The 12,170-nt window shown below is 39.9% G+C and overlaps 3 protein-coding genes across 3 annotated transcripts; 2 read left to right on the forward strand and 1 right to left on the reverse strand.

Annotated features, from left to right (window-relative positions):
- The first annotated feature begins 1,751 nt into the window (after positions 1–1,751).
- LOC123306341 lies at positions 1,752–5,060 on the forward strand. The gene has a single exon (XM_044888310.1). It carries the CDS (start codon positions 1,752–1,754, stop codon positions 5,058–5,060), a length of 3,309 nt encoding a protein of 1,102 aa, XP_044744245.1.
- A 199-nt stretch (positions 5,061–5,259) lies between these two features.
- LOC123306343 lies at positions 5,260–7,203 on the forward strand. Its single transcript, XM_044888311.1, has one exon. It carries the CDS (start codon positions 5,260–5,262, stop codon positions 7,201–7,203), a length of 1,944 nt encoding a protein of 647 aa, XP_044744246.1.
- Positions 7,204–8,592: 1,389 nt separating this feature from the next.
- On the reverse strand, positions 8,593–10,149 carry LOC123306344. Its single transcript, XM_044888312.1, has one exon. It carries the CDS (start codon positions 10,147–10,149, stop codon positions 8,593–8,595), a length of 1,557 nt encoding a protein of 518 aa, XP_044744247.1.
- Positions 10,150–12,170: the final 2,021 nt, after the last annotated feature.

Below are 12,170 nucleotides of genomic sequence, written 5' to 3' on the forward strand. Positions count from 1 at the left end.
TATGAAGAAAAGAAAACGATTCAACATGTTATAGAACGCAACTATCCTTTCTATTCAGCTCTAGGTGTTGCGTTCTATAACGTGTTGAATCGTTTTTTTTTCTTTATATTATGTGAACGAACCAATGTGTACTTTCTGTTTCAGACCGAGTACACATTGGTTCGTTCACATTTTCAATTCATTTTCGATTCAACACGTTATTTCAGATATAGGAGTTGCGTTCTATAACGTGTTGAATCGTTTTTTTTTTCTTTATATTATGTGAACGAACCAATGTGTACAATATAAAGAAAAGAAACGATTCAACACGTTATAGAACGCAACGACTAGATCTGAATGAACAGGATTCGTATTCGGTGATAAGGCTTAATGCGATTGAAAAATATTCAGCACGTTGTCGATCGAATCGCTCGGTCTGAAACAGAAAGTACACATTGGTTCGTTCACATAATATAAAGGAAAAAAAACGATTCAACACGTTATAGAACGCAACTTTCAGATCTGAATGAAAAGGATTCGTATTCGTATAATATGAAGGAAAAAAATGATTCAACACGTTATAGAACGCAACAAATTGATCTGAATGAAAAGGATTCGTATTCGTATAATATGAAGAAGAAACGATTCAACACGTTATAGAACGCAACGACTAGATCTGAATGAAAAGGATTCGTATTCGTATAATATGAAGAAAAAAAAACGATTCAACAAGTTATAGAACGCAACTCCTAGATCTGAATGGAAAGAATTCGTATGCGTTTAATATTAAGAAAAAAAAAAGATTCAACACGTTTTAGAACGCAACGACTAGATCTGACAACGTGCTGAATATTTTTCAATCGCATAAAGCGTTGTCACCGAATACGAATCCTTCTCATTCAGATCTAGTCGTTGCGTTCTATAACGTTGTTCGAAATTCGAACATTATTCTAAAAAATAATCAAGTTCAATAATATGGAAAATTCCATCTGAATTATTCACAAAACTGGGTCACGCCGAGCGAGCCGTCGATCTACCGAATTCTGCTGACTGGCTAGAAACAATTGATGCAACCGGGGACTCCGTCAGTGCAGTAATACCAAATATGGCAATGTTATTTCTATCGTCATTGTTCGACTTAGTATATAAGCTTAGATTGTAATTAATAAAATCATCATTCATCTTTAGTTTGATCAATATACCTCTTCGGCAACTGTGGAGTTAAGACAATCCCTTGAACGTTCTGAGTCTGGTCGTTCAGTTGCCCTAAAAACTTCAAGCAAGTGTTGTTTCGACCAAAGAAACAACATTTTTTGGTCCTTCGAGCCGGATCGAGAGAAAGGATTTACGACCCTAATCTCGATCAAATCATCAACGCCTGTGGGGAAGTCTTCCAGAGCCAAATCCAGCGCCAGCAGAAGCCCTCCAGAGCCAACAACAGCATCCGTGAAGAAGCCATCCAGCGCCAAATCCGAGCCCGTGAACAAGCCTTCCGGATCAAAAATTCAAAAAAGCCAGGGAACACACCGAGTCCACTGGAAAAAATAAGAGCTAAGGATTTACGACCCTCATCTCAATTAAATCATCAACGCCTGTGGGGAAGCCTCCCAGAGCCAAATCTAGCGCCAGCAGAAACCCTCCAGAGCCAACACCCGCATCCGCGAAGAAGCCTTCCAGCGCCAACTACGAGCCCGTGAACTAGCCTTCCGGAAAATCAACAAAAAAAAAAAAAAAATCTTCAAAGCAGAGATTTCATGAAACCTTCAACCAACATGGAAGAAAAATTGGGAGAACAAATGACTATTGGCCAAGACCTGAGCAAAATATTATCTTCACTCAAGAAAGACGGGTCCGCACGCAAAACAGAGGAATACTTCAAGAAAAAATCCATGATGGCCGCAGATCTACTGAACAAATTCCAAGAAAATCATAACGAACTCCGGAAATCCCTTGATGAAGAGCATTCCTACTTCAAACAAGATTTACATGGTCAGATATCCAAATGCTACCAAGAAATCAAGAACTATATCAATACATGGCAGAAGTCCACTCCGATGTCAGAAGAAGTCAGCTACCACCACCCTTTCATCCTTCAAATTCAAATAAAATTGGATTTATTCAAAAGGGAAATGGAAAGGGCCCAAGCAAAAATACAGTGCCAACTACATCCCAAAATATACAACTTCCTCGAAGCAAACCTAACCAGGATCTGGCGGGACATAGAAGCACTCTATGAACAGATGCTAACTATCAATGAAGAAGAAATAGTCAAATACAAGAAAACCGGAGTCTTCGAAAAATTTAGAACCAAATATGAGGAAATCATAGAAGAAATAATCACTGCTTCTCCGACTGATACTAAACAGTTCCAAAACAAAAACATTTCCATAAATTTACCACGGATCAGCATCCCTATCTTCACTGGTGACTACGAGACCTGGATCACATTCCGAGATATATTCATTCAAACCATACACCAAAACCATGAACTAGGGGACGCTGAAAAAATGCAGTACCTGAAGAGCCAAACCAGGGGTGAAGCAGCGAAGCTCATTCAACATTTAGAAGTATCATCAAGAAACTACCCTATCGCCTGGGAATTGATAAAGAGGAGGTACAACAACAACAGACTTCTCTTCAGCAAGTACGCCGACAACATCTTGAATCTACCAATTTTGCAACAAGAGTCGGCAGCATCCATTAAAAAACTTCACGACACTGTTCAAGAAAATCTGAGAGCCATTGAAAATATGGGAATCCCAGCCGAACAATTGGGTAGCAACATAATAGCGCATATGCTGCTAAAGAAATTAGACAGCGATTCAAGAAGGCTCTATGAACAATCTACCACAACACACAAGGATATTCAAGCACTGGCAGATCTTTTGGAGTTTCTAGAAAATCGATTCCAATCCCTCGAAGCACTTCGAGGCACAATCAAAAAATCAGATCATCCATCAACAGGACAAAGACATAAATTTCAAAACTACCACACCGACTTACAATCATGCAGTTTATGTGACAGCAACCATGAAATTTTCCGTTGCCAAAAATTCAAGGATATGTCAGTAAAAGAACGAAACGATTTTGTACGCAAACAACACCTCTGCAAGAATTGTTTGAAGCATCCGAGCAATACGAAATGCCCGAGCAAGAATCTCTGCTTCAAATGTGACAACTTTCATCACTCATCATTGCATTGGGAAAATTATCGGAACTTCAAAACAAATTTAAATCAGCAAGGACAGAAGCAAGATACCTCCAAAAGTCAACGCACAAGAGAGCATGAAAATGGATTCGAGTCCCATCTAGGAAAAGCTTCAAATAACAATGATGGACCAACCATCCCCATCCTGGCCACAGCATTCGTTAATGTTGAAAACAACAAAGGGTACCATGAACTTATGCGAGTTCTTATTGATCCAGGCTCCCAAGTATCATTTATAACTGAAGGAGCCGCAAATACCTTAGGAATGCCCAAGCAAAGGCATCATGCGAACATAACAGGGTTAGGATCTTGCGACGCAGGGACTTCAAAATGGAAAATCCACACCGGGATGAAACCAAGATTTTCAAGCGACTTCAAATTACAAGCCGAGCTATACATCCTACCAAAATTGACCAGCTCCATGCCTCAACAACCGATAACTGCTGACGAAAATTGGAACAACGTAATCCTTGCCGACCCCACTTACTACAAACCCGGAAATATCGACATTCTCCTAGGAATCGACTTATATACGGAAATCGTACAGGATGGTGTTAAAAAATCTAAAAATGGTCTGCTTGCACAAAACACTGAGTTAGGATGGATTCTCTCCGGTAACACATCAGCTGGTCCGCAACTCCAAATAACCAGTATGATCGCCACCACTGCACCGGAAATACAGATAACAAAATTCTGGGAAATAGAAGAAGCAGATACCCTCACAAACAACAACAGCCAAGAAAGTCCCTGCCAAGAATTCTTCAAGAAAACTTACACAAGGAATCAGGATGGCACATATACTGTACGACTGCCATTCAAGGAGAAGGAACAATTGCTAGGACAATCAAGAAAAACCGCCATCGCTCGACTTTTGCAGATAGAGAAGAAGTTCGAAAAGGACGAGAAATTGGAAGCAATGTACAAAGAATTCATGTGGGAATATATCGAACTAAAACACATGACTCCAGCAAATCAGACGACCAGCACAAGATACTACATTCCGCATCAAGCAGTAATAAAAGAGGACAGAGAAACAACAAAACTGCGTGTCGTATTCGACGCGAGCCAGAAGATCAGTACCGGAATCAGTTTAAATGATATATTACACACTGGTCCCAAGCTTCAACAAGACTTGATTGATATATTATTGAGATGGCGAAAATACGAAATCGCGTTGACTGCAGATGTGGAAAAAATGTACAGGCAGGTTAAACTACATGAAGATGATCAAACATTCCACACTATTTTATGGAGGTTCAACAAAAATGACCCAATCCAGGAATATCAACTCACGACAGTCACCTACGGAACCGCTCCCGCTGCCTACCTTGCTATAAGAACCATGCACCAATTAGCCATGGATGAATGCGACAAATTCCCGAGAGCTGCGGAACTGATACTTGAAGATTTCTACGTCGATGATTTTCTCTCCGGCGCCCACAACAAAGAAGAGGCACAAAAAATCAGACAAGAAGTTAAAACGCTACTTCTCAAGGGAGGATTCAACATTCGAAAATGGAAAAGCAATCTCACATTAAATGATGATACGTCCTTTCAAGATTTCAACAGCAGAGAGGACATAACCAGAATTCTGGGAATTAAATGGTCACCACAAAATGATAACTTCCAATACACTATTAAACAAACTTCCAATCGAATAAACACAAAAAGACAAGTGCTATCTGAAATTGCTTCAATATTCGATCCATTAGGTCTCATGGCTCCAATTGTAATCAAGGCGAAAATAATTATGCAAGACATATGGAAAACTGGTAAAAAATGGGATGAAGCTATTCCTACAGAAATCCAAACAGCGTGGGACAAATTCAAAGAAGAACTGCCAATAATAGAAAACCTGCAACTACTAGTATAATCCAGAGCAGCCCATTGAACTACACGGATTCTGTGATGCATCGCAAAGAGCCTATGGAGCAGCAATATACACCAAAGCAGTCGTGAAGGACAAAACCCAGACAACATTGCTAGTAGCCAAAACAAAAGTTGCACCTGTAAAAAACAAATTAACTATCCCGCAATTGGAACTTTGTGCCGCAACATTATTGGCGAAACTGATGAAACGAACAATTACAGCCCTGAAGATCGCCGACATAAATATTTACACATGGTCAGACTCAAAAGTTGTGTTAGCCTGGTTACAGAAAACTCCGAACAAGCAAAACGTCTTCATAGTCAACCGAGTCAACGAAGTTCATCGCTTACTAGGTCAAGTTCAATGGAACTACGTGAAATCGGAGGAGAATCCAGCTGATTTACTATCCAGAGGCGCGCTACCAAGTAAACTCCAGAAAAACACATTATGGTGGAATGGACCTGCATGGCTCAAAACATCAAGTAGTGAAATCAAGAGAACTGAAGGGATTCCAAAAGAAATCGTAATGAATAACGAAGAATTTCAAGAAATAACGGTGTTTACCACCAAGACCAATGGACCTTTAGAATTGTTAACAAAATTCTCATCCTGGAAGAAGACAAAACGAGTGATGGCCTATTGCAAAAGGTTCATAGACAATTGCAGATCCAGGAATGCGACCGAGTTACCAAAAAAGCGAGCACCCCCATTCATCACACCGACCGAACTTCAATGGGCGAAAACAACACTCATAAAATTGGTCCAGAATGAACATTTTCAAGAGGAATTAACCAGATTAAACAACAATCTAACTATCAAAAAGACTGATCACCTTAAAAACTTGGACCCCTACATAGACGAAGAGGGAGTGCTTCGTGTTGGAGGTAGATTACAAAACTCATCTCTGAGCTTCAACCAAAGACACCCAATAATTCTACCAACAAAATGCCATCTGACTGACATAATTATCCGAAACGCACACTACGAAACCCTGCATGGAGGAACACAACTGACATTAAGTCAAGTTAGACAAGAATACTGGATACCACATGGAAAAAATAAAATCAAACACATAATAAGGAGTTGTGTTATATGCACTCGATATCGTTCCACTCCATGTGTCCAGAAAATGGGAAATCTACCGAGAGAAAGAGTCAATCCCTCCCACCCATTCACTAATGTTGGGATAGACTATGCCGGCCCGATACAAATGAGATTATCCAGAGGTAGAGGATCCAAATCCTTCAAGGGATACATCTCCATTTTCGTCTGTCTCGCAACAAAGGCAATACATCTGGAAGCAGTAAGTGACCTTTCTACAGAAGCATTCATGGCTGCATTCAGAAGATTCACCTCGCGACGTGGGTTATGCTCTGCAATATTCAGTGACAATGGAACCAATTTCATCGGAGCTAAACGTATACTTGACAAAGAATATCAAGAAGCCATTAATGAAAGTTCAATAGAGAAGGCATTAGCAGAAAAATCGATAAAATGGCACCGCATACCACCTGGCAGCCCTCATTTCGGCGGACTATGGGAAGCTGGCGTAAAATCTACGAAGTTTCACCTACGAAGAATTGTTGGAGATCACAAACTGACCTTTGAAGAAATGAGTACACTCCTATGTCAAATAGAAGCATGCCTCAACTCTCGCCCTCTTATCCCAATCACCGAAAATCCACAAGAATTAGATGTGCTGACGCCTGGACATTTCCTCATAGGAAAATCACTACATTCAATCCCTGAACCAGAGATCAATGAAAAGAATATCACCCTACAAGATAGATGGAGGCTTATACAAAAAACGAAACAAGACTTCTGGAAGAAATGGACATCGGAATATCTCTCCAGATTGCAACAAAGGAGCAAATGGACGGATAAAAAAGAAAACATGAAAATAGGAGATATCGTACTAGTCAAACAGGACAACGTTAATCCCAACTATTGGCCCTTGGGAAGAGTGACGCAGTGTCACCCAGGAAACGACGGATTTGTGAGAGTGGCTACGATACGATGCAAAGATGGGAAAGAGATCAGAAGACCTATAACCAAAATCTGCATACTCCCGGTCGAGCAAGAAGAAAGAAGAAACGATAAGACGAACAAAGTCGGACCAACTCCGGACGTCAGCACCCATTCATGACCATGCCCAATAAAGCACTCGATCGAGTGTCACACAAGTTAGAAATAGGAAATTAGGAAATAGGACAATAGAAGTAACAGATTGCCAATACTGGAGCTCCAACATCATAGCCTGCAGCATTTCGGCCTTGGGAGTCAGATCTACTCCTAGATATGAATAAAAAGGATTCGTATTCGTATAATATGAGGAAAAAAAAACGATTCAACACGTTTCAGAACACAACGACTAGATCTGAATGAAAAGGATTCGTATTCGTATAATATGAAGAAAAAAAAAACGATTCAACAAGTTATAGAACGCAACGACTAGATCTGAATGAGAAGGATTCGTATTCGGTGACAACGCTTTATGCGATTGAAAAATATTCAGCACGTTGTCGATCGAATCGCTCGGTCTGAAACTGAAAGTACACATTGGTTCGTTCACATAATAAGAAGGAAAAAAAAGAAGATTCAGCACGTTATAGAACGCAAGTCCTAGATCTGAATGAAAAGGATTTTTATTCGTATAATATGAAGGAAAAAAACGATTCAACACGTTATAGTTATGTGCTGAATATTTTTCAGTCGCATAAAGCGTTGTCACCGAATACGAATCCTTAGGCGTTTTCGGAAACTTACTCAGGGTTACTAACTCGATCCATTGAGGTCACGTGACGGATCTTCTCGGATTACTGACCCGGTTCTAAGTTCACGAACTTATCAGGTTAGGATTTGGAAGTGTCAGTCGTGAGAATAACATAACCAAAACGTCATTCAAATTTATTATAAACTTTACACATTTTATTGATGCAGAAACAGAGTTTATAAGAAAAAGTCGTAAGAATCTTCTTGCAATCTTGCGGAGAAATTTTATATTCCTATTGGAACTTCATTTCATGGATGAATATTTATACACGATACAGAGCCTGTTGGGGTGGTATCTCAATTATACCTCAAGTTCTAAGAGTTCTGGGTTGGTGAAAACTTAGGGACTCGAGGATTGAGATTGATAATGCGGATCACTTGATAATGAACGTTTATTTCCTAATCTAATAAACTATATATAGTCAAATTGTACAGTGACGTCAAGACCACATAATCGAAATCGACTTACATTCTGCATATTCAGTACATTTTTCTTTACTTGCAAAATTGCCGTAGTTGGATTAAGGAATGTTAGATATTAAAGCAAACTATTGCAATCCTTTGTCTCACCTGGCCTACTTACACAGGAAATAACAATTATGAAAGAGCGGATGATCTAAATAATTTCGAATGGAAATATTTGGTTGAATTGAGTTTATAAATTTTTGATATATTTAATTTTGGATATTTATTGTACGTTTCGTACATATTCCCGGCGGCCATGGTGAAGTGGTTGGGGTCTTGATGTCTTTGTTGGTGGTTGTCATCCCTGGAGCTGGACACCTAGTCTGGAGTCATTGTATATTGGCTGCAGCTCGATCTCCTCAGGATGAACTGGTCTATTGCTCGCGTGTGCATCAGCCGGTGCTTGTTGTTGTTTCCTATGTTTCAAAAAGTAAACAATAAGTAAAACAATGACAATGATTATTACGATGTTCGTGCTGGAGTTTATCGTTGAATGCAAGTGATATTGTTTCCAACGGTAGTAGTACCAGTGACCTTGACCTAGCAGGTTATGAATTTCTCGAACTCTGTTCGCGACGAACATTTTCCACTTTCCAGCGTCAGCGTTTATCCATGATATTACTACTTGAGAGTCGGACCAGGTGGATATTTTTGAATTGTTGTGATTCAGGGCCGTAACGCAGCGTTTGATGAGTTTGGCTAGAAGAAGGGCTGCGCAGAGTTCTAACTGCGGGATTGTCTTTGTATTTTTTAGTGGTGATACTTTTGATTTGGAAGCCAGGAGTCCCACGTGGGTATTCCCATTTGTGTCTGTTGTTTTTATGTATACTGCAGCGCCATATGCTTTCAGGGATGCATCTGAGAATCCATGTATTTCCAAGGGTTGACCACGCCGTAGGTGAATCCAGCGTTGAACCTGAATTTCTTCTAATTTTGGAAGCTCGTTTCTGAAGTTTTTCCAGGTGTTCCTGATGTGCTCTGGTGGTGGTTCATCCCAAGATGTGTTGGTTTTCCATATTTCTTGCATTAACAGTTTCGCCTGTATAATGACTGGAGATAATAATCCAAGAGGATCGAAGATTGTTGCGATTTCTGATAAGATTTTTCTTTTTGTTAACCGATGTTCGGAGTTTCGTTTTATTAGATACTGAATATTATCTTCTCTGGGAGTCCATGTTATACCGAGCGTCTTGGTTGGTCCATTTTTGTCGTCCAGCGTGACGGTGGATTCGCTTTCGGTCAGTACGTTATATTTCCACTTTCTTATATTGAATCCTCCCTTTTTGAGTAGGTCAGTTACTTCCTTTTGTCGTGCTTCTTCAATGGTGTCAGCGCCACTCAGAAGATCGTCCACGTAGAAATCCCGTAGCACTATTTCAGCCGCAAGGGGGTGGTTTTTCTTTTCATCTGTAGCTAGTTGTCTCATTGTTCTTATGGCCAGGTAAGCTGCTGGTGCTGTACCGTAGGTTACAGTGGTTAATTCGTAGGTTTGAATTGGCTCATCTTTGGTGTTTCTCCAGAGTATAGAGTGTAATGGCTGGTTTTCTCTGTCCAATTTCACCTGCCTATACATTTTCTCGATGTCAGCTGTTATGGCTATTTTGTGTTTTCTCCATCTTATCAGAATATCTATGAGATCTTGCTGTAGTTTAGGTCCTGTGTGAAGTATGTCGTTTAGGCTGAGTCCGGTACTTGTCTTTGCGCTTGCATCGAATACGACTCTTAGCTTTGTCGTATCACGTTCTTCTTTCAATACAGGTTGATGTGGAATATAATACCTCTTCGCTGAATTATTTGAGCTAGCAATTTTCATATGACCTAGCGCAATGTATTCCTGCATGAATTCTTTATACATAGTTTTGTGAGTTGTGAATTTTCATTCAAATTCGTGATCAAGCTTGCTACACGAAATTGTAGACTCGATGATGCGGTTCCGCTAATAATCCATCCGAAGTGAGTGTTTCTTATTATGAGGTTAGTAATGTAGCTCCTTGTGGGTGGAGTAATTGGATGTCTTTGGCTATATTTCAGGGTTGCGCTATTTATTCTCCCATCTACTCTGAGTAAGCCTTCGTGATCTATATATGGGTTAAGGCTTTCCAGGTTGCTGGACTTCTTCATCTTTCCTGTTTTGATGATCAACTCAATGTCATTTTGAAAATATGGCTGCTGTGTAAGCTTGAGAACAGCTTTTTCACTCTCCTGCAGTTCTTCTGCTTCCAGAGATGCGCTGGATCTGCGATTTTCTGGTTTCAGGAGTCCCCTGCAGTACTCCATAATATTTATCAGTTTTTGATGAATTTCGTCGAACTCTCGTTCAAAGTTGTCCCATTCTTCATCCAATAGTGCCATCTTCCTGCCGCAGTTTTCTTCGTTTTTTTCCCGAGTTGCTCGGCGATGAGGTTTTCAATCTTTTTTTTTTTTGATCTTTGTGTTGCTGGCTGATGGATTCAGTGGCTGGATATTATGTGGGTGGTTAATTTCCTGTGGATCGTGGATACAGTGGGTGTTTTCCAATGTTCCTGGTGGTTGAGTCCGTTGACTGCTTCTTGTTGTGTGCCCAGTGGATGTATTTCCCTGGTGGTTGAGTCAAAGGGTTGTAAGTCCGATGACTGCTTCTTGATGTGTGCCCAGTGGATGTATTTCCCTGGTGGTTGAGTCAAAGGGTTGTAAGTCCGATGACTGCTTCTTGATGTGTGCCCAGTGGATGTATTTCCCTGGTGGTTGAGTCAAAGGGTTGTAAGTCCGATGACTGCTTCTTGATGTGGGTTCAGTGGATGTATTCCAAAGTCCCTGTTGGTTGATTGTTGACTGCTTTTTGTTGTGTGCCCAGTGGATGTATTTCCCTGGTGGTTGAGTCCGTTGACTGCTTCTTGGTATGGGTCTAGTGGATGTATTCCAAAGTCCCTGGTGGTTGATTGTGTAGGCTCGAAGGGCCAATGTTGGTTTGATCCGGCTCGAAGGACCAATGTTGGGGTGGTATCTCAATTATACCTCAAGTTCTAAGAGTTCTGGGTTGGTGAAAACTTAGGGACTCGAGGATTGAGATTGATAATGCGGATCACTTGATAATGAACGTTTATTTCCTAATCTAACAAACTATATATAGTCAAATTGTACAGTGACGTCAAGACCACATAATCGAAATCGACTTACATTCTGCATATTCAGTACATTTTTCTTTACTTGCAAAATTGCCGTAGTTGGATTAAGGAATGTTAGATATTAAAGCAAACTATTGCAATCCTTTGTCTCACCTGGCCTACTTACACAGGAAATAACAATTATGAAAGAGCGGATGATCTAAATAATTTCGAATGGAAATATTTGGTTGAATTGAGTTTATAAATTTTTGATATATTTAATTTTGGATATTTATTGTACGTTTCGTACAGAGCCTGTTTACATTAGATTACCAGAGACAGTTCTGGGATTATTGGATACCCAAGATTCTTGATGCTCCAAGAACAAGCAAGAAATTCATAAAAACTTGAGCGTTTCGTCAATAATAGATCGTTGAAATGTAAAGATCTGGAAGTTTTCTTGGGGATTGGATCATCCTAGAATCTGCAGTTCCCCAGGACCTCAAGAAAACAATAACCAAGATTTTACCGAAATTGGGAGGGGCTGCTAGTTTGAGCGTTGTAATTTTCAAGAATAAATAAATAAATAACAAAATATGGAATGATTTTATTCCCAGTCAGTTTTTTTGGGTTCCTGTTCCCAATTAATAATTGGATTTTCTGATGCTTTGCTTGAATTCATTGGCGTTTGCCATATCTTAAAATTTGTAGTGTGATCAATATCAATATCTATTTATCAAAATTAGGAGCAAGAAGAAAATTGCAGCTATAGTGGAATTAGCTAATGAAACTA

Source organism: Coccinella septempunctata, chromosome 2 (assembly GCF_907165205.1).
Source record: "Coccinella septempunctata chromosome 2, icCocSept1.1, whole genome shotgun sequence".
NCBI classification, from domain to species: domain Eukaryota; kingdom Metazoa; phylum Arthropoda; class Insecta; order Coleoptera; family Coccinellidae; genus Coccinella; species Coccinella septempunctata.